Raw genomic sequence first — 25,837 nt, 5'->3', positions numbered from 1 at the left:
AAGCCAAACAGATCTTTTTTTCTGTTTTGGGGTGAACTGCCCCTGTATCATAAGTTTACAATGTAGCTTCACTGTATGTCTGTGCTAGCACATCGGTCACATAGCTACCCAAATTTTGACAGTTGCAGGCTAATGCAGCATATGTGGATGGGACAACAACACAATTCAGTTGTCTAGCAACGGTAAACAGTTAAAGATAGCTGACCTTGTTTACTCCTGCTGAGATGTGAGATGTAAATGTCACAACGTGACAACTTTTTGATGATGTGTAGAGTTATCGGTAAAAGATGGGAATGATGAGGGATGGGGGAGGGGTTTAAGAGATGTGATCTGGTGGAGGAAGCTCACTAATTGGTCAGATTACCCTGACTACCAAGTTAACTACAAGTTTAATGACATGTTTTTTTACAATCAATGCAGGCACGTTATTGGTTGACTGAATAATTTATATGCTACATGCAGGTATTGGTTAAGCCCTTTTTGAAGTAAAAAACAGTGAACTTGAATTGGTTACGTTTTTATTTCTTGCAGTATCCAATGTGACAATTTACCCACAGACTGGGGAAATGTAGGTGCACACTAGCCATTTAAGAGTGTATAACTCTGTCCTGAAGAAAAATTAGAAAATGTAATGTAATGCATATGCTTCAGACTTTTCATTTGGTATAAATTTATATAAAAATTCTGTATTGATCCCAACATATATTTAAAAAGAGTGACACCCCAGTCTCCCCCCACCACAGGGTAAGGATTTTTAAAGAGTAAAACCTTGGAAGAAAATCTATGGCAATTAAATTTACTCCCTCCATCAGAAATGGGATTTCATGGTGCATCGGTCACAAACACGACATTAAAAGCCATGAGGAATATAGGAGACTGACACTGGTCACCAAATTCTATAAAAGGTCAGCAATAATGTAACAAAAATTTTAAATCATTGCTGTCAGTCTGCTCCTGTTCACATGTCCCAACTGGGTCACATACAGTAGCGGTCGCTCACTTCCCACTGTATTAATTATGTTTAGACATGCACCAGTAAAGAAAACACAGACATTTCTCATAAGAGAAGGGTTCCATGGATTTATTTGTTATGCAACACACACATTGTCGGGTTAACCAGCCAATGTGGCTTCTGCTGGCAAATTGAACCTCACTCCAACCACTATGTACATATGTTACATTACAACTACCACCAAACACCGGTATTTCTCCCCAAACTTTTGATTATACACAATGTGACATGTACTTGGGTCATTCAGCACATACAATTATAAATGTGATGTTTTCATTTAGCCTTTCCCCACTTTATTGCTTCCTAAACAAAAGCCCAAATTAATATAAAACAGTCTTGTACTGACTGTTCAAATACACTGTAAAGGAAACACAAAACATTATAGTTCAATCATTTGGTTGTTGGAAGAGGATACGGTCAAATAGTTTCTTATTCATGTCCGCTACAATATAGCTGTTCAATAAGGGTAAAGTTAACATGAAAAAGTTGCACGGTTTGTCGTATTCTATACTCAAGTTTACTCCATTTCACACCCAGAAGAGGCGGGACAGACATTAATATGTTACAGCATTTCCGCATAAATTCCATCCTTCACCTAGCATTTAACAAACACACCTTAGAGACAAGCAAAGCAGGAAACATGGAGCAAAGAACGCTGAAATACATGCACTTATGCTGTCCGATGTAGGAATCGCAGACACACCGGAGCACTACATGCGGAACAGAAAAGGCCTCAGAAAGCAAAAGGACTAATGCAACAGAAATCAGACAGGAGGCAGTTAAAATGCACGACACACAGCAGGCACACATGCAGCCAGCCAATGCGGGCGTCTGTCAGTATACTGCCAAGGTTTGTAACTAAACCTTTACAACCTTTTTTGGAAAAAAATATATACGGAAACACAAAATATATAAATCATGAGTTATAAGAAGCCTTCGATATGATTTACCCATGTTTGGTCCATTTACAAAGACAGATAAATAATTAGCAAAAAAAAAAAAAAAAAAACAGTTCTAGTCATAAAAGTACACTGGACCAAAAAATGGGTACATTATTTTCTGTCTTTATTAAGCCAATTTCCAAAAACACGGTATCAAAGGCAGGATTTTTCAGACAGAGCGAGTGGTGACTCAGTTCACTTGGGCTTCGTGGTAGAAATTCGCAAACTTTGGCAGTAACCGCTGATCCCTGTGGAACAAGCTTAGCTTTCATTGCACCTCCTGGCCACAATGCTTTAATTACACACCTGGTCTGTCAGCAGTGTTTCACTAGTATTGCACTGACGGTCCATAGCCTTAGAGTAAATATGTTTCAATGTAAGGCAAAGCAGGCTGCAACATTCAACGGACAGTTTGTATTGCACATGCTTGTCTAAGCGAGCAGTCATAGCACTAAATAGCATTTTCTTCGTTCCGATCCAAGCAGATCAAATTGCTTGGTAACGATTTAATTTACGTTGGCTAAAGGAAACCAAAAATACTTAGTAGCTTATCGACAGTCTACCACCTAAATTCTACATCTACTTCTTATTATTTCAGAAAGAATAAAATCTAAGAGGAGATCCTTTAGCAATAAGTTACTATAAATAGATTTTCTATGGCAGCATAATTGGGTGAACAGAAGAAAACTTGTATCGATTGGTCGACGTTTCAAGTACGGCTTCTCCTTTCAGGCTGTATGCGCACTGGGTGCCTGGAGAACAGCGATGGCAGATGACACAAACAGGCTTGGTAGGATGACGAAACACAAACTCATGGACTTCACGTCATGACTGGATTGGACCAAAGTCCCCACAGAATCCAACAGGTGTTCTTTCAGAACGTAAAGAAACAACATTTGGAAGCAGCAGAAGATGGTCGTGTCGATGCTGCCTCAGAACATGACTGTCTGGAGCTGGTGTGGTCTGTCATTTATCTTGGCAACGCCCCCTGCTGGCTTCTGGGAGCAGGTTTTCATGAAACCACAGTCAGGCAGGGACGACCAGGACCTACTTGGGGTTTTACCTGTAGAGACACAGAATTGGACAACAACAAACTGAGCTTGGCGTGCAGGTGGATGTGCTTCAACATGGAGGGCGACTCCAGCCTCAGAACATCTGAAGTAGCTCTGAGCAGATCTTCTCAGGTTTTCACAAGTGAAACATGCAAACCTGGAAATATTAGGATGGTTTTTTTTAGTTTCACCATAGAAAAAATACCCTGTTAAATTATGTAAGTGAGAAGGAAATATGCTGTTAATTGCTCTCAATTAACATAAGTGCAGTGATTATATGCTGAAGTAATGCTTCGAGGGGGCGGCATGGTGGTGCAGTGGTTAGCACTGTCGCCTCACACCTCTGGGACCCGGGTTCGAGTCTCCGTCTGGGTCACATGTGTGCGGAGTTTGCATGTTCTCCCCATGTCGTCGTGGGGTTTCCTCCGGGTACTCCGGTTTCCCCCCACAGTCCAAAAACATGCTGAGGCTAATTGGAGTTGCTGAATTGCCCGTAGGTGTGCATGTGTGAGTGAATGGTGTGTGAGTGTGCCCTGCGATGGGCTGGCCCCCCATCCTGGGTTGTTCCCTGCCTCGTGCCCATTGATTCCGGGATAGGCTCCGGACCCCCCGCGATCCAATAGGATAAGCGGTTTGGAAAATGGATGGATGGATGGTAATGCTTCGATTGTTCCTGAAACCTAATAACCTCTGAAGATATTTGTCACTATGACCAGATGTCAAATCTATGGAAGAGACTACGGTTCACAGATCTGTCTGCGATCCCTTAAACCTCCTCATATTCCTCTCTGAGGTCTGCCTCTGACTAGGTCTGAGGGGATGAAGACGGCATCTCTCAGACGAGCCGGAATGCCTCCGCTGGAGCGTGGGAAGATGTGCGAGGTGATGATTCACTGAGCAGGCACAGGCAGAGCAAGCCACAGAAGCAGTACTTTACCAGGGTGGGGGGAGGAAGAGGAGGAGCTTAGGGTAGATATCTTGTACTCGTTCTTCTGGACAAAGTCAAGGATTGGGAGGGAGTTGGGCAGGGACAGTATTGAGGCAGGAGACAGAGAGAACAGGAAACAGAAAGTGACTCCTGACATGACATGTGACCCAATTAAGCCGGACTACGGCTCCCTTTCTCCACACCAACTCCATTCTGCAGCATTTCTGCAAGCATGTTTCTGGCTAGAATGTCTAGAATATTGGGTTTTGAGTTGCTTTTTCGATACTTACTCAGGAACCACCATATATATTCCATTAATAATTTTAATACACGTGCAGCACTATTTTTAATTTGTATGTTGCTTTGCGCCAATAGATTAAACCAAATTGCTACTGGTCTATCGATTCTGTATGAAGGGCCCAGAAACGAGATAAACTGGAGTCAATTTTATGTCAGTTACTGATGTTTTTTTTTTTTTCAAGGTCTTTGCAAAAGTGTTACTCGAAAAGTCACGAGGCATCAAAAAGACAATGGAGAAAGCTCACCTCAAGATTCGTCCGTGCCTTTTTCAAGACGTCACGTGTTCTTGATACTGTGAGGCAAAAAAAACATGAGGGGCAAATGAACACCAATGAGCACAAGTACAAAGTGATGGTAACTTCTTTTCTTACAAATTTTGACCATCTGGGGCCTCCTGCAGGGATCTAACTAGGACATTTCAGCAGCAGCACTGACACTGGGCCCATAACCACTGAGCTACCCGCTGGATTTGCTACTAAGACTTCTATCTGTAGTCTCCTGTCTTGATTCATTGCACAAATAAATTGGAAAAATCACACTTTAGGACTATATAAGCACAAGAAGGCCACATAGCTAGTGTAGCATGGGTGGGACTCAAAGGTATCATCACTGTGTGGAGGTGAATCCAAAGAGAGGTCCTCACGCTGGTTGACGATGAAGTGCTCCATGTTCTCCTTAGTGCGGTTGGTGCTCCTCAGCCTCTCGATAGTGTCCTGCAGCATCCCCTCCTGCTCGGTGATCCTCACCCTCAGCCTATGGATCTCCTCCTTCATTGACTGCTCCTGGGAGTCACAACTGAATTCTTAATTACTGCATTTATTCACTCCCGAGTCACTCTTTCCTGTGGCAACTTGAATGTTCACAGAAATGGCTGTTAAAATAAAAGATTTTGCTAAGACATAATGCTATGAAGGCATTCAAGATGGGTGGTGCCACCTCCAGGTTCTGAATCCTAACTAATCATGAGCAGTTGTCTGCAGAACTGAAGTACAGTAAGAGAGCTGACCTTTCTGATGTGCTGGAAGGCGTTTTCATGCCTTGGGAGCGCAGCCCTCCAGAACATTTTCAGGAGAGACGTGGCTTCCTCTAGGATCTGATCCAACGTTTTGGCACTGGTCAGGAGGGTCTTCACAACGCCCTGGTCCAAGGCCTGGACACCGTCAGACACAGATATGGAGTTAGGTGAGAGAACCTGGGAATAGCAGCTTCCTGGTGGACACAGACTGAAGAGGCTCACCCTTACCTTTCCAGAAGTGACCTCCAGAAGGCTGGATGTGAGGGATGACTGCAGCATGGCCTCGATCTTGTGCACCAGCATCTTACCCTCCAGGATCTGCTGCTGGAGGGCATTGAAGTCGTCCACGTGTCCTATGGTGTGCCGCCCATTCTTGTTGGCAAATGAGCCATCCGGAGCTTCTCCTTCCAGCTCTGAGTTTGGCCTCAACATATCTGTGGAAGAGACAATTGTATAGTGTAAGGAAGACCATGAACATGGCACAGAAATCTGGAGACATCTGAGGATCTAATGCTAAGTAACACAATTTGTAAAGTGCAAAACTCTTGTAACTGTGTAATAGCCCATACCATTAGACAAGCTATCCAAATCTTCCGGGTCTGGGGATTTAGATGACAAGGAGTATGTGGAACCAGAGGTTAACAACCCGGGGTCTCGCACAGGTGGAGATGGTGCAGGATCTGTGGAGACAGATGTTTAATTTTGCTACTTTTTTGCATAAACACAAAGCAACTTTGTTGATGAGTACAGGATGAAGATCCCCTCAAGATGAAATGAAGATTCTGACTTTAAAATCCATATTGGTCCTCAATGACTATGTCCAGGATAACTGGAAAATGGTATAAAATCACGTATAAGTCCTGGTGGCAGGGGTGCTGTCAGAGATTTTGGGCCCTATGAAAGCATATCATATTACCCCCCCCCCCCCCCCCCCCCCCCAAACGGCCCCTGTCACTCAGGGGGCCTTGAAATCGTTCTAACCCCTCCCCCCCACCACCCACATGCCTGTCCGGTGGCATCTTACCACGGAACAGCTGTCTCCTGCAGGTGTTGTCTGATTGGCCGCTGGCAGTGATAGTGGGCAGCCGTAGATCACCGGGGGCTGTTGTTGTGTTGGTCTGCTCCTCCAGCTGCATCCTCAGGGAGCTGTTTTCCTGCAGGCTGCGCTCTAGACGCATGCGCAGACTGCGCAGCTCTGCCAGGAGCCCTCCCAGCTCCACAGGGGACGTCTCCCTGAAGCTCTGGCCCTCAGAGGCGGAGCCTGCTGGAGAATACATGAATGTATATTGCAGGATTCGCCTAATTCCCATTCATGGTTCATGGATTTGATGTTGAAGACTTTGCAGGGAGAGCAATCTCCCCCCAGTGCAGTCCTTGCACTCACCAGCAGGGAAGCCCTTGGTAGTCATGCACATCCCCTCGTATAACTGCAGCTCATATTGCAGGGATCGCATGAGCTGCTGGCTGTCGGCCAGCTGTTGCTGCAGCAGGCTGACTTTGTGCTGTAGCCTGAGAACGCAGCGCATACACATTAGTAAATGACTCACAAGCTCCCTGCCAGCTCGCCTAGCAAAATGCTAAACTGTTGATTATCATTAGCTTTAGCTTTTGTGGTTATGTTGGGTTATTATAGTCCAGGAACTCCCACAAATGCAAATTTTCAACAAGTTAACACAAAATGAAACAACATGACTCTAAAGCAAATAGTGCTCGGCAACAGACAACATTTTTAGATGTTTCCGGTTGTTCCACTTGAACACCTTTTATCTTTTCTGCCACAACATGAGCAAAATGAAAGATGAATGGATATGTGACCAGGTCAATTATAAATCTGACTTCAATTCTAACACCGAGAGGTCACAGACTCTAGAAAATATTTGTACTGCAAAGTTACAAATTGTTTTGTACAACTACAGGAGCTATGTCACAGTCATAGGCTGATCTAAGAAGTTTGGACCTGCTGATAGACTCCTCGCCGGCCTGCCATTCCTGACGTAGCCGCTGGACCTCCTGGGCCTGCTTGCAGCTGAGGGCCTGCAGACGGCCGTTCTCCTCCTGCTGCCGGTCCACCTCCAGCTCCACCTGCTTGAGCCGTGCCCGTCCAGTCAGGACGGCTTCCCGGAGCAGCTCCGCCTCCTTAAAAGTGTCTGGGGTGGGGGCGGGGGCACAGACACACACAGACACACAAACACAATTTAGGCTTTCAGCAACGTGCCTTTTCTTGCGACTAGAGAATTCAGGTGCATTACTATGCCACAAAAAAGATCATACACCAAACAGGACTAAGACAATAAGTCAATGCAAGTTCCACGTTATTCCGACATCTTTCCCATATTTACAAAATTGCCGTTTTGTTGCAGGAAGCAGTTCTAACTGACTGGCACCTCTGTTGGTCTGTTTGAGGTGAAGGTTCTCTTCCATCAAGGCCTGGTTCTCCTTGGACAGTGTGCCGAGGGAGTCCAGGCCCTGGATGTAGATGTTCGTTGGTGCTCCTGCAACAGAACAATGTTGTGAGTGAAAGAGGCACGGCTGGGAGGGAATGCTGTGCCATGCGGGGCAACCCATCGCTTCTTACCACCATCTCGACCCAGAGAGGCCAGCCTCTCCTCCAACTGATGCCTCAGGCGGTCGTTCGTCCGGATGGAGTCCTCCAGACGCTGCCGCAGGCTGCGGATCTCCCTCAGGTGCTCCTCCATGAGGTCAGTGCCTACAGCGCCGAGAGGAGCTATGGACCATGGTGAACTCTTATATACCCCAGACAGATTCAAGACAGATGAAAGGCTGAAGTGGTGATATTTACCTGTGTGGCTGGTGCCAGACTGATACCCCGACGAGCCCGACAAAATGTCGGCGTAAGCAGAGGCTCTGATTGGCTGGCCGATGCGGCCCATCTCCCACAATGCCCCACGGTCCATCAAACCTGGCTCCGCCTTCAGACGGATGCCAGTGTCATTGCTGCTGAGCGAAGGCTGGTGAAAAGCGTGATGGGGAAGGTAGCTGGAGGGATTCCGCTGAGGCTGGTCAACCAGGGAGTAGCTGGGCACCGGCTTCACATGTGGAACCGTAAAGCCTGCGTGAGGTGAAAACAAAGAGCGTGAAACGGTGACAAACCTGCTGATGTGAGTAACCATCCAGCAAATCATGTCATAACTGAATTTCAGCACAAACCCCATGATTAGGACCAAGAGAGAGAGGCGCAGAGAATGAAAGGTTGGAAGATGCTTGGGGAAAAGCATGCACAAGTGTGTGCCAAGCTGGGGAGGGGTGGGGGGGTAGGGATCCACACTGTACAGTTATTTTGCTCCAATCGGCTGCAAGGCCTCTGAGTCCTGTACGCAGCCATTGGGAAACCAGTTTAATCTACATCCAATCAGGTCCGATTATTCTGATATTGGTGAATTTTGAAATGTATCATTTTGCCGCCACATCATAAAGGCTTTGACATCTCTCAATATTTACTACTACTGAATTTGCAATAATGTGTAATTGATTGCCAATATGACAGAGAATGGTGCAGATCTGCTTTACAGAGAGTTAAATAGTCCGTTGTGTGGGTAGCCGGAAAGGTGTCGTGTTGCTCAGTAACCTACGACCATGATGATCTGTAAGCCAGTATGATGCAGGCTTTCCTCGCACACGCACACGCACACGCACACGACAACGCAGGGAGGCGCGCTCACGGTCTGCCAGCTGCATCTGCAGCACCTGCAGCTCCTGATGCACCTCTGCCAAGGAGATGGACCCAACACCAGGGCAACCGGGCCCCGGTAGCTGAGATGGGGGGTCGAGGAGCAGAGGCTCCCTCTGACCCGGGGGGGGGTGGGTAGTGCTGAGATTGAGGGACAGGATGGGAACTGGGCATAAAACCAGGAAAGAGGCCTGGGGGGGGGGGGGGGGTAGGGGTAGGGGTCAAGAAATGAAGATGTGACAGCAACTTCAGCACCCAGACCCAAAGTTTGCACCACAGCAGCAAATGCTAACGCGAATGTTTGGTGGATATGACATATATGAGAAATCTGCACCACGTTTGCATTTTGAAAGCCTGACCCAATATACCTGTATGTCCCCCCATGCTATGGATTCATCCATTCGTCACTGTGGGGCTACGTTTAGTCATACCTTGTTGAGACAGACTGTCCACGGGACTGGACACCGTGCACAATATGCTAGGACAGCTGGAGGGTGACTGAGCTCTGCGTGATGCTGTTGTGGAGCATGGGACAGGTGAGGGGTGAGGTGAACTGCTACCTGCACAGAAAGCATCTGAAAGAAAATATCGCCGGATGAAGATGTGCGATGCTTCGGTGCGGATGGAATGAAGTCCTTCAGGCCTACTCTGGTCTACAGATCAGGGAAAAGTGAACCAGCCCCCACCCCTACCAGTCGGTCCACATTTTTGTTGAAATCCACCACCTGCACACCTTAGGCAGGTAATTCAGGGCTTGACCAGAAGAGTCAGTTGTGTAGATGAGGAGGAGTAGGTGGAATGCAACAAAAATGAGGTTTGGTGCGGAAATGGTGGGTAAGAACCGGTAAGGGGAGTAACTGCACTGATTGGAATGAAAATATTAATGAGATTCAAGAAAGATAACTACTTAGGAGTTACTCATAATGTCAGGTACGAAAGAGATTAAACCAGTGTTTCCCAACCTGGTCCTCGCGGACCCCCCATATTTTTGCTCCCTCAGAGCTCCCTGCAAAAACATGAACTGTCTGGGGGGCCCCAAGGACCAGGGCGGGAATCACTGGATTCAAACTTTCCGAATGGCTCTATTAAAAACGATTACATGGATTTAGCAGTATTGACTGCTACAGTTCATCGCGTACCAGTGTGTTGTGGGCTCAGTCTCCCCTCCTGGTCCTCCTGGTTGTACTCGCTGGCCGCATCCACCTCCGAGCCCAGCTCCAGGTCTCCGTGGGTGGAGCCATGCTCATCGGAAATAAAGGACGTTCTGTCCGACTGGTTGGTCGTCTCTGAGAGGGCGTGGCTGCTGGAAGGGGTGTCAGGCCGCTGCTGCTTGAGTTTGGAGCGCAGAGATTCGATGATCTTATCCTTCTGCTGGAGCTCCTTGCTCAGCCTGAACGGAAGTCAATACAAGGGTCGACGTGACGGGTTAGATCGAGACAATCAGAGAACTTTATGAGCCGAGCTCAAGGTGAAAGAAGAAGGATTTTCAGACAGACCCCCAATAGTGAGACAGGTAAATTGCACCTTTTAATCAACTAGAAACAATCAGCAAGAACAGGCATGACCGGAGAACCAGAACTCTCAATGGGACCGTTTACAAAATATGATGAAATACATGGATTATGGAGATACTTCATTTCATCAGTCAGGAAACAATCCATCTCAACAAAGTAATTCATTATGTACTGCTCTCAGGGACGTTATCTACTGTAACGGAAGTGCCGATCCCTAGGAGACCAAAGCTGCCAGTGACTGCTCAGCCTCTGACCCCCCCACTTGATGGTCAATTCAAAACACAAACAAAAAGACACACAGTCCTATTCTAAGATTTTCATGCAGTTTTGATCAGTTTACAGCATTGTAAACCAGGGGCAGGCGACGCTGATCTCCGAGTGCCAGCATCCAGCAGGTTTTGCATCCTACCGAGCCACAGCTGATCTCAGGCAGAAAGTAACTCATCAGGTATGATGGAAAACCTGGTATAAACAGTGTACTTAACTTTACTTTAATAAATGATTACTACATATAGACAATTTACTACATAGAAATGTTCTGGTATCAAACCTGTACCCAACATCAATGACAGACCTAGACATCCCTAGCTGTTATATAACCATATTCTATATTCAGCCAAAAAAAACTGCATCTCTCGTCTGTAATCTGATTCCGGCTCTTCTCCTGCGAGTACGTGCACCTGTTCACCTCTCTACCACTCTTACTTTTCCATCTGCCTCTGCAGGCCCTTCTTCTCCTTCTCGAACTGCTTCCTGAAGAATGCCAGCTCGCACTGCTTCACCCGGCACTCCCACATCGAGAAGGAGAACAGCGACTCGCGGTACAGCGGGCTGCTCCTGGACAGCATGGACTTCCAGAGAGGGGCCATGGCCCGGTGATAAGCCCAGTCCTCAGTGAATCCTACCAGGGTGCCGGGTTGACCATCTGGGCCGACGGGACCTGGGGTCCAGTCCAAAAAACCGGCTGCCTCCACAGAAGGCGGTGCCCAAACGTCTTAGATTGTGGCTTCACCTGGTACAGCCGGAGAGCCCGTCCAGTGCCGTCTTCTCAACCAATTTAACTGTAATTCTGAGTGGTGAACTTACAGCTGTCCCAGAAAGACCCGGCAACAATGAATCCACCCCCACGATGCAAACCTCCAGATAATCTGATTACCTCTTGCTGGGGCAGATCTGTTTAATTCTCATCTGCCACAAGGCTTCGGAAAACATACAGACATTGACCAGTCCCCATTGAAACTTGACAGCCCCCGATTGCCTGTGCAACGCCATGTGAGGGGGGATGCTGGCAATGCAGCCCCAGATAATTATCCTGAGTCAGCTAAGCTGTGCCACTCACTGCCTTTACAAACCTGGCTGCGTGAAGCCTCTGTCCCAGCAGTATTCAGGTGGTTCAAAGGCTAAAACCCAACACTCCAGGGAATAGAGGTGTCACACAGCCTCGCCTCCACAGAGGCAAATTTATCTTAAATAAATGTCCGAGTGTAAGAGCAGAGAGACTCGGTTTTCCTCTCAGAAGCGTAGAAATGCTGAGTGAGGTTCCCCTTCTTTTGGGACTGGCTGGTCTTCGAAGCAGTTAGAGGACTCTTCACCATCCTCTGGGGTCGAGAGATCACCGACTGGATTTAATAGCATTTGGTCTCCCAAGGACCCCCGAAACAGCTGATCCAACAATCGTCTTGGCTGCTCTGTCGGAGGATTTAATGCCATTTGACTGATCGGGCCCCCCCGAAAGAGCTGATCCCACAATCGTCTTGGCTGGTCCATCAGATGTTTTTTGTGGAGGCTGGAGATAACATGCTCTTACAATACGTTTCTCGCAAAAATGTTAAGAAGAAGAAAATATCGAATTATCAAATTAAAATAATGAAATTAAGTTACATTAAAATTCAACACAATCTGAAGCCAGTCGGAAACACTGGCATGAGCCACTTTCGCCAGTAGTTGCTCCTGACCTATTTAACTGCCCAATAATCCTAACAGCTTAACCTTGCTGTGGACTGTCTCAGCGCCTCAAATCTGTCCCGACTGCCTCCGGCCGCAGCTCTGCAGCTCAGTCAGGGAGAATAAAAAGGTTGTGGATTGTTCACTGCAAGAAGCTCCGGCTCTGACTGTATTGAATGACAATCCTTGAATCATCCCAGTTGAGAGGTTGTTCCCAGCCGAAGGGAGAATCCAAGTGTTTCCACGCAGCGAAGGACTCCTGCTTTTATTTATCCTGCGCTGTGAGATGTGATCCTGGCTGTGATAAAGCAATCAGCGTGGCTCTCTCTCTCTCTCTCTCTCTCCCTCTCCCCTCCCGCTTGGTCCCACAACACATGGGAGGGAGTGGGGGAGGAGGAGATGTCAAGCTCGGCTTTACCTGTCATCACAGCGAGAGCACAGCGCACCCCTCTCCCCCCCAGAAGCGACAAAGCACCAAACTGACCGGCAGAATCCACCGTCTTTCCCTGGGGAGACGGGCATGAAGACAGGCAGGACCGGCATTCACGTGCTCCACACGTACCGTCAGGAAGCCAGACACGTGAGAGGAACGCCCCCCCCACCCCCCTCCCTCCTCCCTGGACGCGGTCTGTCACAGACGCTGATTCCCGGCTGCCGGATTCGGATGACAAAAAACAAAAAGACTGTCCGACTGAGAACTCAGTTTCATATAAAGATGATCACAGAGAGAAGCGTCTGCAGGAATCCAGTGAGAAAACGCAGGAAGTCATACGCCATCTCATCACTCCGACATGTGGTGCTACACTCGAGATCGATGGAGGACGGCAGAAGAGAAAATGGTTTCAATGTCTACTACCCCCCCCCCCCATCCCAAGGGGAGGCTGCTCTGACCTATGGGGGGGTGGGAATTATCACATCAAATCACTTGTCGCCCAGAACCAGCGGTGACTTTCCACAGTGAGGCCGTGACTTCGTGTGCAGGAACCGACAGCAACGTCAGCGGCGCCATCCAGAGGACCAACGTGCCTCTGACTCCACCGTGACTCACTCGCTTTCCACCGGAGACGACACGACTCGTGGAATGAAGACGCGTGCCGTAGTAGGCCTGTCCCACACAAACACGGGGCCGCCTTATTGCGGACACACAGTGCTGTGCAAAAGTCTTCGAGATACTAAGACATTGTTTAAGGTTATTTGGGTAGAAAGTGTGCACACAATTTAACATTTGAATATAAGCAGATTAACAGTAACGCAATAAAAACTAACGAGGATCTCTTCCGTTCTTGGAAAAGTTCCTGGTATCTTCTTGGATAGCTGGAACCACTTTGGCCTCTTCTGAACCACTGAACCTCTTCTCAGAGGCACCAGAGGTGCTGATTGGCCACATGAGGCGTGTTAATGCCCGAGTCAAAAAGTACACAGGTGTATTGAATGGTTGCTGCGAATACTTTAGGGGAGGATTTGAAAGGGTTGAGCTAACACACTTTGAGAAACAATATCATGGTTTTATACCAACATGAAGATCATGTCGACATCATTTTCTTGGACTGCCTGAGAATTTTGCACAGTGCTGTGGATTTAGCCGTTTTTCTTTCGCTGGGGAGGATGGTGACGTGAAGCAGAGAGGATAACTGAACCCTACACCCTCCAGGGACGAAGCTCCAGGAGGAGAAATGGGGGGGCGGGGGGCGTGTGGAAGATGGAGGTCTGAGGAGCACCCACCTCAGAGCAAGCAGCTCGTGGCCCATCTTATCATCCAGAAGTTCAGCAGGGTCTCCTATCAACAAATCAGGAAAAACAATCATTTTCATTTTTCTTTGCCATTTTTGCTAAATGTATGTTAATGTTTGCTACTCTGCGCTGATCTGGGTTATTCGGTTTCATTTAATTCTGATATTTCATATTTAGTTTTTTCTTACTCTGACCTCATCTTTGACCCCCAGATTCCAGAAAAGTTTAACAAGTTGCAGTTGAAACATACGACTATTGAGGGATTATGTAACATGTCCTGACTATCTCATCTGTGGCCAGTCCCCTAATCGCCTGCAGCCGTCATGTCAAACCCAAACAGTCAGATTGAACTGATGACCAAAAATCCACACTGATGTGATGGGTTTGTACCCGGCAGATGGGTAAGTGGGCGGGGCAGGGCGGGGAGGGGCGGGGGCACTCACGGCCGCTGATGTTGGCGCTGACCCGCTCGGCCAGCGCGCTGCTCTGAGACAGCTGCTCGCGGAAGCTCTGCCCCATGTAGTAGTCGATGTCGTTTGCTCGCAGCAGCTCCTCGAAGGCCTTGGTGGTGTCGTCCAGGTGCTGGCTGAGGATGCGGCAGACTCCCCGGCTCACGCGCATGCGCTGCCGCAGGTGGGAGAGCTCGCGGGCCTGCGCCTGGATCAGCGTGTCGAACTTCCTGTGAGGTCAGAGGAAGTGGGGGGCCGGACATTAGCATTAGCCACCGGAGTCATTAGCCAGGAAACATTAACTGCCAGCACTCACACATTTGACGTATCTTCCCCTTCAAGAGGGGATGCTTACAATATTTTGTTAAAAACATATATAACCTTGGACCAGCAAAATACAAAAAATCAGCTCTCCACTTTTTAAAAGATAATGTGCACGACAACATTTAAACAGAGCCACAAAGATCAAAATTGGACTGCATCTAATATGCTATATTCCAAACTGTGTCCAATGCACAAATTTACATTTTCAAAGTCATTTGACTGAATACCTGAATGTCATAATTGTCCTTCTAGTTGTAAATCCACCTCCCCACCTCCCTCACCTGTTGCAAGTCATGTCATTTTATGTTGTAAGGCGTAGTGACCATGTGCTTATGTTGCTGAGGTGTTCTTTTCGGTTCCTACAATGTCCTCCCCACTGGAGTACAGTCTGGGGCTGTTTTTTTTATTCTCCTCATGTTATTCTCTTTCTCTTCTTCTCTCTGTTTGCCCCTGTCTCCCGACCTGTCTCCCCCTACTGTGATGTTTGTGTATATGTATGGTCGGGTTGATGGCCAGTTTTTTCGCTGGTACTTGTGACTAGTGACATGGTGTATTGCAACAGCAATAAAGGGTTCTCATCTCCTCACATCCCAGACGGGTGATCCCTCGATCAGTGCTTTTTTTCTTTTAAATTAGGATGCACGTCTGCTAATGTGCTGCAGGAGTCTTCATGACTCGGCTATTTAAAGTCCCGCCGCGAGGGTCTGTGTTTGGCTCTTGGCTTTGGACGGGAGGCACAGCACTCGTCCTGGAAGCCGCCCAGAATGCCGGAGCTTCTGACAGAGCTGACCGGCGAGCCGCCCTTCTGCTTGGGGCAGCTTCCAGTACCTGCCCAGGCACATGGATGAGGATTCGTGACCCTACTGGCAAGCTGACTATGGCAGTATTAGGGAGTGTGGTATGTCAAAGAGGGGGTGTAAGAGAAAAGAAATACATGAAATGAAGCTGTATTTCCCATTTGCATAAGCTTGATAAAGGTTCATTGCTGAGATTTGTTTCCAGTCCTGCTCTCCTTGGAGACACTGACACACACATATGCAGTTGAGGACGAAGTCTGAGGTCCAAGTGCAGAGTCCGACACCCCTGGAACATTCTGGGGGGTCAAGGGCCTAGCTTATGGGCCCAACGCAGATGTAACTATTCTGGGGCTTGAATTGGCGACCTTCCGATCACAGACCTAACCTCCTAAGCCAGGGTTATTCAAATCACGGTCCACTGCTGATTTCCCAGCCTGCCTTTACCTGCCAGCCAGGTGTGAAGCCTCTGGCCAATGAGAATCAGTAATTATTAAACTACTTGGGAGAACTGAAAACACGGCCTGGATTTGGAATTGAGGTCCAGATTTGAGGAGCCCAGCTCTAAGCCACATTCTGCCCTCCCAGACACAAAGCCTCCCTACACTCTTAAAAAAAGGATAAAAATGTGCACCTTTGCTTGTCACTGGGGTTGTACCCACAAGGTAAACCTTAGCTGTAGGTAATTATACCAATGGACTCTGAGGAACATTTCTGTACCATTGATGGTACATTACTGTTGTTTATACCTTTGGGATGTTCCTCAGAGTTCATTTCTGTACCTTCTGAGTGACTGGGGCGGCGATGCACTACCCACCCCGGCCAGGTGGCGGACTTGCTGTCTTCAGAAGTCCCCTTACTGCCCGACCTGGCGCTTTTGAGCTGGTCCTCCAAACAGGTCACGCGCAGAGCTAGGTCCCGCAGCTCCCGGTTGGGCTGTGACCACTTGGTGGCTCCAATCCCGTCCGACTGCCACCCTTCGTCGTCCTCGGGGCCACTAGTAGCCGGAGAGGCCTGGAAGCTCCAGGCTAGAGAAGCAGGTGACCTCTCCCGGTTAGAGGAGCAGTCGCCGGTGCCAGAGATGGTCCGCAGGCGGCCCTGGAGGCTGCGGATGGTGGCGCGGTGAGCGGGAAAGCTGCCCTCGCAGATCCTCCACCTGCTGCCGGAGGGACGTCACATTCTCCACCTTCCTACAATCCCCGGACCACCACTGGCCATCGCAGTCTTGCTTGGACAGGGTGGTGCACATCTCCAGATCGTCGAACTCTGTAGGTGAGGACGGGAACCGCAAAAAGGAACGGAAAGTGATCCCACTGGTCAAAGCTCCAGCATCTTAACTGTAAAATACGCAGCGTGGTTGTTAAACAAAGTCCAGTTTGTTGATTCCTGACAATGGAAGAACACGGTTATTCGGGCATGTCTGTGTTTGACAAGTCAAATCCCGAACATGGCAGCTGCTAGATGGGGAAGCTCCTGAAAGCGCAACTGTGTCTCCTACAGACCAGTCCAAACCAGTCCAAACACCTCACCTGGGCTGCTGGTGTCCTCCCTCTCTGCCTCGTTCTCACTGCGGCCACAGGTCTCATAGCCCAGGTCCTGCAGGTCCACCTGAACCTGCTTGCTGTCCTGCTGCACGGAGGTTTCCGCTGATTGGGGGGGGGGGGGGGGGGGGGGGGATGCAGACAACATGAGATTTCACACCTATTAACTTTCATTACTGCTTCACAAAACCATTCTTAGCAGTAGCTGGATTTCAGTTTATTTTCAGTAATTATTTCAGCATCTTTTACGGACCGAAGAAATAGACTGGATATGTTGAGGTATTTGTTACAATTTACTGAAAAAAAACACATTTGAAGAGCAAATTTCCAAAACTCATTTTTTTTGTTGTTTTTTTTAAGTTGTTTTTGAGATGAGACAGCCAGCGACCTAAAGTCAGGCTTCCTCATCACATGTTACAGCATCGGGAACCGAAGCTCACTCAGTCTGCATGTAAAGCAGACTCAAATGTTTATGTGTGTGTGTGTGTGTGAGAGAGAGAGAGAGCGAGAGAGAGAGACTCTGCTTGCCGGTGTGGTGTGCGTGAGCGCAGTCACTCACTGAGCAGATCCCTGTAGTCCTTCAGCTGCTCTGCCTGGGCCTGGACCGTTGCCTCGGACACCATCAGCCTCTCCTGAAGCTCCTGACTTTCCTGCTGACTCTGCGCCAGGTCCAGGTGCAGCTGCCGCGCTTTCTCCGTAAGCCCCACCTCCACATGCTGCCAAATCCGGTCCACACTTTCCACAGGCTGTGCTTCCTGGTTTCGGCAACAAATACCAGGATTGTATTCTTATACACTCTGACCATAATCAGTAAAAGAAAAAGCTACACTCAGGATATAACTCAGCAGCCTGCTGCAATTCAGCTAAGTTACAAAGCAGACATGATTTAGGGTCTTTATGTTGGTCTTGAGAGCGTACCTCTAAGGAGGTGCTGGACAGCAGGGTGCCCAGGTCCAGAGACACAGGCCGGGTGCACCTCCTCTTCCCCTCACGGGGTGGTGAGCTGGACATGGAGCGTTTGCCCTGGGTGGGGCTCAACTCCCCGCCCGACCACGCCCCTCGTGCTTCGCCCTCATCCGGCCGCCCTTCCTCCACCCGGTCCTGCGTTCTCCGCACCATCTGTGCCAATACCCCCTTCAGGTTGCTGTTTTCCGCCCGCAGGTTGACAACCGCGTTCCTGGAGGACACAAACGTGACAGGTGCTCAGTGCTGCCCCCCTGCGCTGCCCCCATTCAAGCCTCCAAAGGCACTGCCCAGGTTACAGTTTATAAATGACTCTTGTCAGCGTTGAAGAGTGCTGAGGAAGTCCCTCGCAACTAGTCAGTTATCGAGAGGCTCAAAAGACTAAAGGCAAAGATACAGAGTCCTGCCTATATTAAGAAATCACATCCAGCATGTGCTATGAAACTCAGTCAACCAATCCCATTGACTTATATGATTCTTTAACTACAAATTTAAGGTACCCCAGTGTAAATGAAGTTTATCCTGCATTTACATTTAGGCCAGTTTACCTTAAATCTGATTTAATCAAATCAGGTATCTGGCTAAGAGAGAAATCCAGGACAGAGTTTAATTCCACTACATGTATAATATTTATATTTAATAATCCAAATCACCTAGTTGACTAGTACATACCGGGCTCTCAGGACTTTGTCAGACTCTAATAAGTCAAGTGAACCATAGACTTTGCAAGCCTTGTAGAATTATAACCAGGAAAGGTTACGATGAACCTTCACATAAACATCTGTGAGCTGGGGACGCTCTAACCTCGGGCCTAGGAGAAATCAGAAATGGCTAATGGCAAAGTACCGCATCTGGGACAGGGAGCTGTAGCCGGCCTTCTCCAGCTGGCTCTTCAGCTCGCCCAGCTCCCGCTCCACCGCCTTCTTCTGCTCCACCAGCTGCTGCACCTCCACCAAGCCCTGTCCCTCCACAGGTGCATTCTGGGATGGACTCCTGACCACCGCACCCCCGTGCAGCTCTAACAAATCCGGGGGGATCTATGGAAGAAAGATTATCGATGAGCATCTGACCTCTTAATGCTTTGGGGAAGAGTGTCAACATGTATGGCACATGTATGATGTAGTTACAATGTTCAGTAATACAGCAAATGGTGTTAATGGATCTGACATTAACGTGAACACAAACAGATACAGTGCCAGTCAAAAGTTTAGACACACCAACCCATAGAAAGGTTTATTTGCACCTTTCTCTACATTTTTAAAAGAAAGACATCCGAACTTTAATAAAAGATATATGGGTTATACACTAACCAAAAAAGTATTAAACAAAAAATATTGCTGGGGATGGGCAGCTCTGTGGGTTGCTGGTTCAAATCTCAGGGTCAGCAGACTGATCCCACCATCGGGCCCTTGAGTGAGGCCCTTAACCCCAATCGCCCTAGGGTCCGGCTGACCCTGCTGTCCCCTCTATGCCAGTTTCATGAGGTGGCCTCCTGGGATGTTTGTCCAGCTGTCCTGACGGACGTCCCACATATTGGCTGCTATTCCTTCACCTTCAGGTCAAACTCTGCCAAAATCTAAATCATTTGTTGAGGTCATATGACGCGATGCTGCTTTATGCAAGGCGTCCAAACTTCACTGGTACTGTATCCACCTGCCAGATCCTTCAGCTAACAGTTTTATAGCTAATTAGAGTAATTTCAAATAGCACTTCAAATGAATCATTTGACAATGAGGGCTGTGTTGTACCTGGTTTGTGGCCAGGGAACGAGCGGTAAGCCTGGAAGGTTCCTCCTCCTCGATGCTGTCTGTGTACTCGCTGCTGCCGCTGCCGTCATCGTCATCGTCGCTCTCCTCTGTGCTGAGCTCTGCAAGCACAGCGGTGACAGGTGAGTCCGGATGTACCAGCCACCTCCAACACGACCGCTGAGGACAACATCAGGGGCGACGCCACGGACAGCCCATGACATCAGAGCGCACAGCCAGGGACTGGCCCCTTCCTGTCATGTTACATAAAGGCAAAATCAACGGATCCTATGAGGGCTACCGCTCGACACACAAACAATTCAAGCACGGTCTCTCGTTTCGCTTTCTGTAAAGAAAAAATAATAATAATAAAAAAACATCGAAAGAAACTGAAAGGGACCAGTGACAAAAAGAAAGAACAAACTCCTGCATTCAGCCAGACTGCGGCCTTCATTACTGCAGATTTTTAGAGACGCAGAAAAAAAGACACTTCCTGCTTGGAAGGACACTGCACACTGCACACTGCACAGAAACGGCCTGGCTGCGCAGACGGCTGGGAATGCAGCCAGCAGGAACTTTGGTTGTGCAAACTTTCCATTGATAAGTCTCTGCTAGTTAGGCAGATAGATTTGAATAACTTCAAGCAGAACAGGCTTCTCATTTAAATGTAACAAGGTTATTGTATATAGTTGTTCACTGCATGTATCTATATCGGCTTAACAATTATGTTTCAACATCTAGATTAACAGACGGACAGGCAGTGCTCTGTGCTCTGGTCTGGCCCACAAGGCAATATGATGGAAGAGAAAGCACTAGAAACCGTATTTGGATTTTAGACTATCGTCATGGGAACGGAACGCTATTCACCCAAAGGGACTGACTATACTGCCCACTCAGCTTTGTGGAGCGAAAACCTTTTACTGCCTGTCATTAGGATTAATGAGCCTTTGGCACATAAAGTGATTTTGATTGAAGGTGGTGATGTTTATAAATAGCAGATATCATGGGACCAGTTGTGCCTTCACTGCTTATATATATATAAAAAAAATGAGTGGCTACGGAATGTATAGATTTAAAAAAAGAAGACTTACATTAAAGCATTTATCCAAATGTTACCGATCAGCAACTTAAGATTATCGGAGAAGCATTCATCAGATGCCTGTACGGACACATGCAACGGCAAGTTAATGTCCAAAGTTTGGTCACGTTTCTGCTGCAAGCCTCTTAAATAGGGAAGCATTTCAGCAAACATGACGTGCACAAATGTCCCCGAACGGCTGTATCTTTTGCGTGAGTCTCTGCATGTGCAGGGCAGGGTGGCGCTGGAACAGAGTGGCAGGGCCCTAATTCCTGCTTGCTAAACTAGGTTAGTTTGGACCTGGGACTGACAATGGGATGATTAACGTGGGTCACAGTGGCCCAAAGATGGAGCGATGATTCAAATCAACTAAGACAAACTCACAGGGTCATTGATGGCGTGTTTATTTAGCTTCAACAAAGAAGGTGAGATAAGTGCGTTACATTGTGCGGAAAAAATAAATCAGAAAACAGCAGCTCCATGCTAAGACGTTACAGAACACACACAGCTTCCTTCTGGGGGTATTTCCGATGGTCCTTGTAATATAATCACATGTTTCTTTTCGTTTCTCCTCTGATGTAGTTGGAAGGGGGGGTGACAAATGAGAAGCAAATGGAAACTGAAGTGCGGCGTGTAAAATACTTGAAGACGCCGAGCCGTAGTGGAGGAAAAGAAAAATGGCAGAAAGTACTTACCTGTGAGCTGTTTTTCAGTGGAGAATGGAGGTGAAAATGACAGATGAAGATAGAACCTAAGATTCAGGCTCAGCGTTTACCGTCACACATAAACAAGGTTAAAACGTGCATGTGAGACCCCAGATACTCTGCCTGTTATCTGCAGAGTTGAACTTCTGCATGTGTTGCTTATGGATAACAAAAGGCCTGGCCGGAAATTCCGGTTGGAATGGGAACAAGCCGCTGGCGAACGGACTGCAATTCAGAGGTACGTTCTCTTCTGCGACGCATGCGTTTCTGTGACATGCACCTCCCGTTAGCGATGGGAATGCGCATGCCGCGTAATTCATGCTCGCTTGCTGCAGGCACATTCACATGTTTCATGCATGCGTCCCCCATTTCCTAATGAACATTTCTGCGTAGTGAGACTGTGGTCCTGGCCAAACGGGAGATACTTAAGCTTAATGTTAAGAGGAAGCTATCCCAGACATAAAAACAAAAAATGAAAGTGCACAGTAAGTTGAAACAGGAAATTAAAAAGAAATAAGGTGAGAGCCACTCTCTGAATAAACATGGTGTGAGGAGGGTACAAGCACGGTAAACCCAAACAAGGGGAAACCTCTGCATTCCCCCCGAAATGCTCCGAGGACTGACTGATTATAGGCGTGTTTCCCAACCCGGTCCTCGAGGACCCACAGTTGGCCCCTGTTTCTGCTCCCTCTGAGCCTCATACCAGGCCGTCCACATGCTCAGACTGTCTGAGGGTCCCCAGGAACCAGACTGGGAAACACTGGATTACAACTCTTCTCTGAAGGGAATCAATACACCAAGTCGCATCCACACTGCTTCCTTCTGGATACAGGTCTACGCACACGAGACATGGATACCAAATGCAGGTTTGGTCGGGACCAACTCCTCGTTTATTTCTCAGCTTACCCAGAAGTAAGAATGGAAAAAGTCACATAAAAAACCCAAATCCACATAAGTAAGAAGAATCAGATCAGATCAGATCACATACTGACAGTCAAACTTCTCTAAAACGAGTCAAGTATTCAGGTCAACAAAATTTTTTGTGTTTTTTTTTTCTTTTTAGCTGCAATTCCTGCTGGCTCATGGAATCGTTTACTCCTCCCTCCTCCCAAGTCATAATGAATATGTTTTTTTAAAAATGGATGATAAAAGCCACTTAGGTGAACTCTGCAGAGGTCAAACAAGGTTATGGATGCATCACATTTCAGCGGGCCTTCCAACCTCGCAAAAAGCATTTATGAAAACGTTCAGCTTGTTAGTCTGCGTATGAAGGTGTAACTGAGTATGAATGACCGATGTAGAAAACCAAACTGTGCTTTCAAAACCTTACCACAAAGATAAGGCGGAAAAATAAGTACAACAATTACAATGTTGAAGGAAAAAAAATATTGCACTAAATTCCATAACGACAGCTTGAAAAATCAAGATAAAATACAAAAAATAAAAAAAAATGATTTGCACACATTGCCACTTTAGTTAGTAACATGACCAGACAGATCCCCAGGTTAGTGTAGGAATCGCACCCCGCTTTCATGGTTAGTGCACTATGCGGAATGCGCATTACTGCCCCCTGCAGCGCAGGACGGCTTTGCCTGACGGAGCCCCAAACTCCGCTGTTTCCCACCTCCAAAATCGGCCTGCGCCTTGACTGCCCTTGCCGGTGCAACAGCAGCATTTCGGGTCTTTTCCAGGTGAGCCTCCAGCTGTCCGCGAAGTGACTGAACCGCGTGCAGCTCCCTCTGCAGCTCCCTCTGCGGCTCCCAGGTCTCCTCGGGGCTGGGGTGTGACAGAGGAGCAGGACGAAGATAATAATAACTACAACCAAGACTTCTTTAGCATAAGGGCCCTTAAGTCTTAATAAGAAAAGAATCATAATCATTTGCAACACTGCTGACTAAAAACCTGTGAAGCTTTCAAGCTGCTGTTCTTCTCTCAAAAGGGAGAGGACAGGACTCCTACCTGCTTGCAGATGTGTTGGCCTGAACCAAACTCTCGTACGCCCGCTTCTCCATCCTCACAGCCTCGGTGAGTCTGCTGTAGTCTGAAACCAGCTGCTCCAGCACGTGCTGCTAAGACACATGACTTGTGAGGAGGCAGAACACGCAGTTTCATCCACGTCTGCGCTGCTACACTAAAATAAGAATTGATTTTCTAGTTAACACTGTAGAAAAGTCAACAGTACCTGATGGCCAGCGCTACTGGTGTCCCCCTGTTCTTCCCTGAGCTCTTGCAGCTCCTGTGTCAGCTTCTGGACCGACGGCACCTCCGATGCATCCACCAACTGCTTCTGAAGATCCTGTTTGTGTGCAAGAGCCCCGAGGGTCATACACAGACGAGCTAAAATGAGAGCTGTGATGCTCAGAGTTTTATCTTTAGCACAAAAAGTCAACATTGTTCAACCTTGATGAGCTTTTCCTTGACGCCTAACTCTCTGGTGTAGGTCTCCAGCTCGGTAGCCAAGGTCAAGATTTCCTCTTTGTCCTTGGCCAGAGTAGTGCGGAGGGCAATAAGTTCTAGCTGAAGTTACAAGGGTAAGAGGGGAACACGGGTCAGGACTGATCTTCAAGGGCGTCCCAAACTCACATTTGCTCATGAGTATTCCATAGCCTCTTACTTGTGCCTCCTTTTCCTTCTTCAGGACCAGCTGAAGTTCCTCCCTCACAGCATGAATGTCAACTTGCAGGCCAGAGTCACTGTCACATGCTATTCACAATGAAGAAAACACTCAGAAACTCATAACTCCATAAAAAACAATCCCACCAACTCAACACTGAAGCTTCGTATCAACCCCAAAGTATCTGTGGACTGAGGTAATCTAGACAAGAGTCTTCAGCAAGCTAGACCTGTGTTCCTCACTCACTTTTGCTGCCAGTGTCTGCAGCTTCCTCTGGCTTGGAGGTGGTCATTGGTTCGTCTTGGGTGTATTGGGTACCATTCATCAGAACCTGCAGGGGATCACAATTTACAAATTCTCAGTCATGCAAAGGACATGCACATCTGTGACATAAGCACTGTCCTGAGACTGTCAGACACCTAATGTAACATGAGTTTGTTGCTCAAGATTCGCTAACATTATATAAATGCTAATGAAATACAGCATCAGTCTGGAGTATATTCCAGGAGACACAGGACACATGGTGACAAACAACCACTGCAGGACCCCAGTACAACCACAAACGGGCAATTTCCATCCATCCATCCATCCATCCATCCATCCATCCATCCATCCATCGCCTGGTGCTTATCCAGCAGAGTATCCATCCAAACCCATGAAGACAGAGAGAGAGAATCCAAACTCCACCCACCTCCAAACCACAGAGGCATGAGGCAACAGAGCTGCCAACTGAGCAGACATGCCACCCCGATGCAGGACAGGCTGCCGGAAAAGGTCTTCAAGAGACCTGAAGCCAGTATGAGAAACCAGCCTCCTCTCCAACGCACAGCCACTCACCCGGATGAAGGAGTCCTTCTCCCGCAGCCGGATCTGCAGCCGCTCGATCTGCAGGCTCGGCTGCGAGCTCTGCTCTTCCCTCTGCTGGCTCAGCTCTGCCGCTTCCAGCTCTTGGGCAGCCAGCTGTCTGCGCAGCTCGTGAAGCTCACCGGTGCGATCGGCGATCACCTGACCCAGGCGGCTCACAGATTCCTGGCACAGGGGTAGGCAAAGCGTCTGCTGAGGGCTTCCCCGCATTTACCACGTCAAGTCCGCGTCCGGCCCGGCCGAGTTACCTTGATGTAGTGATCCCTGGCGCCGATGGCGGCGAGCAGCTCCTGGACCTGGCCCTGGTGCTCCTCTGCCTGTCTGGCACGGTCTGAGAGGGCGTCCTGGAACAGGCGCTCCTTCAGCTGCAGGCGGAGCTCAAGTTCCTCCAGGGCATCCCGGCCATCCACCACTGCCTTGCTGAGGAGCGCCGCCGTGAGATCCTGGCCCGGGGAATGCCGGTCACATTGTTCACAAACTTAAAGCACACACTGAACTTCCTCTACAATTATAAGGTAAGAAGAGAGGGGTTTTCAACTTGGGGTCTGCACCCCCCCCAGGAGTCTGCAGAAGACCTGCATGGACCCTGCAGAATCACCCTGTTTACAAAACACAAAAATATTCAAGGAGCTCCAT

The 25,837-nt window shown here is 48.1% G+C and overlaps 1 protein-coding gene across 1 annotated transcript in view; it reads right to left on the bottom strand.

Annotated features, from left to right (window-relative positions):
* Positions 1-1,053: 1,053 nt before the first annotated feature.
* LOC125708454 (phosphodiesterase 4D interacting protein) overlaps positions 1,054-25,837 on the bottom strand; it is a 61,068-nt gene continuing 36,284 nt past the window's right edge. Inside the window, 34 exon segments of the mRNA XM_048975981.1 lie at positions 1,054-3,016; positions 3,943-3,997; positions 4,479-4,525; positions 4,877-5,015; positions 5,240-5,383; positions 5,477-5,682; positions 5,818-5,928; positions 6,273-6,512; positions 6,633-6,757; positions 7,206-7,395; positions 7,633-7,740; positions 7,824-7,955; positions 8,049-8,318; positions 8,929-9,085; positions 9,087-9,127; positions 9,368-9,511; positions 10,076-10,326; positions 14,117-14,171; positions 14,569-14,804; positions 16,510-16,814; positions 16,816-16,958; positions 17,222-17,338; positions 17,793-17,988; positions 18,152-18,410; positions 19,043-19,233; positions 19,945-20,063; positions 23,348-23,499; positions 23,683-23,792; positions 23,906-24,019; positions 24,124-24,240; positions 24,338-24,426; positions 24,584-24,668; positions 25,175-25,366; positions 25,450-25,644. Coding sequence (XP_048831938.1) covers positions 2,886-3,016; positions 3,943-3,997; positions 4,479-4,525; positions 4,877-5,015; positions 5,240-5,383; positions 5,477-5,682; positions 5,818-5,928; positions 6,273-6,512; positions 6,633-6,757; positions 7,206-7,395; positions 7,633-7,740; positions 7,824-7,955; positions 8,049-8,318; positions 8,929-9,085; positions 9,087-9,127; positions 9,368-9,511; positions 10,076-10,326; positions 14,117-14,171; positions 14,569-14,804; positions 16,510-16,814; positions 16,816-16,958; positions 17,222-17,338; positions 17,793-17,988; positions 18,152-18,410; positions 19,043-19,233; positions 19,945-20,063; positions 23,348-23,499; positions 23,683-23,792; positions 23,906-24,019; positions 24,124-24,240; positions 24,338-24,426; positions 24,584-24,668; positions 25,175-25,366; positions 25,450-25,644 — 5,166 coding nt within the window. The 3' untranslated portion in view covers positions 1,054-2,885.

This window comes from Brienomyrus brachyistius, chromosome 15, assembly GCF_023856365.1.
Source record: "Brienomyrus brachyistius isolate T26 chromosome 15, BBRACH_0.4, whole genome shotgun sequence".
Lineage (NCBI taxonomy): Eukaryota > Metazoa > Chordata > Actinopteri > Osteoglossiformes > Mormyridae > Brienomyrus > Brienomyrus brachyistius.
Note: the sequence above shows the minus strand (reverse complement) of the source record. Positions and strands in the feature narration are given on the sequence as shown.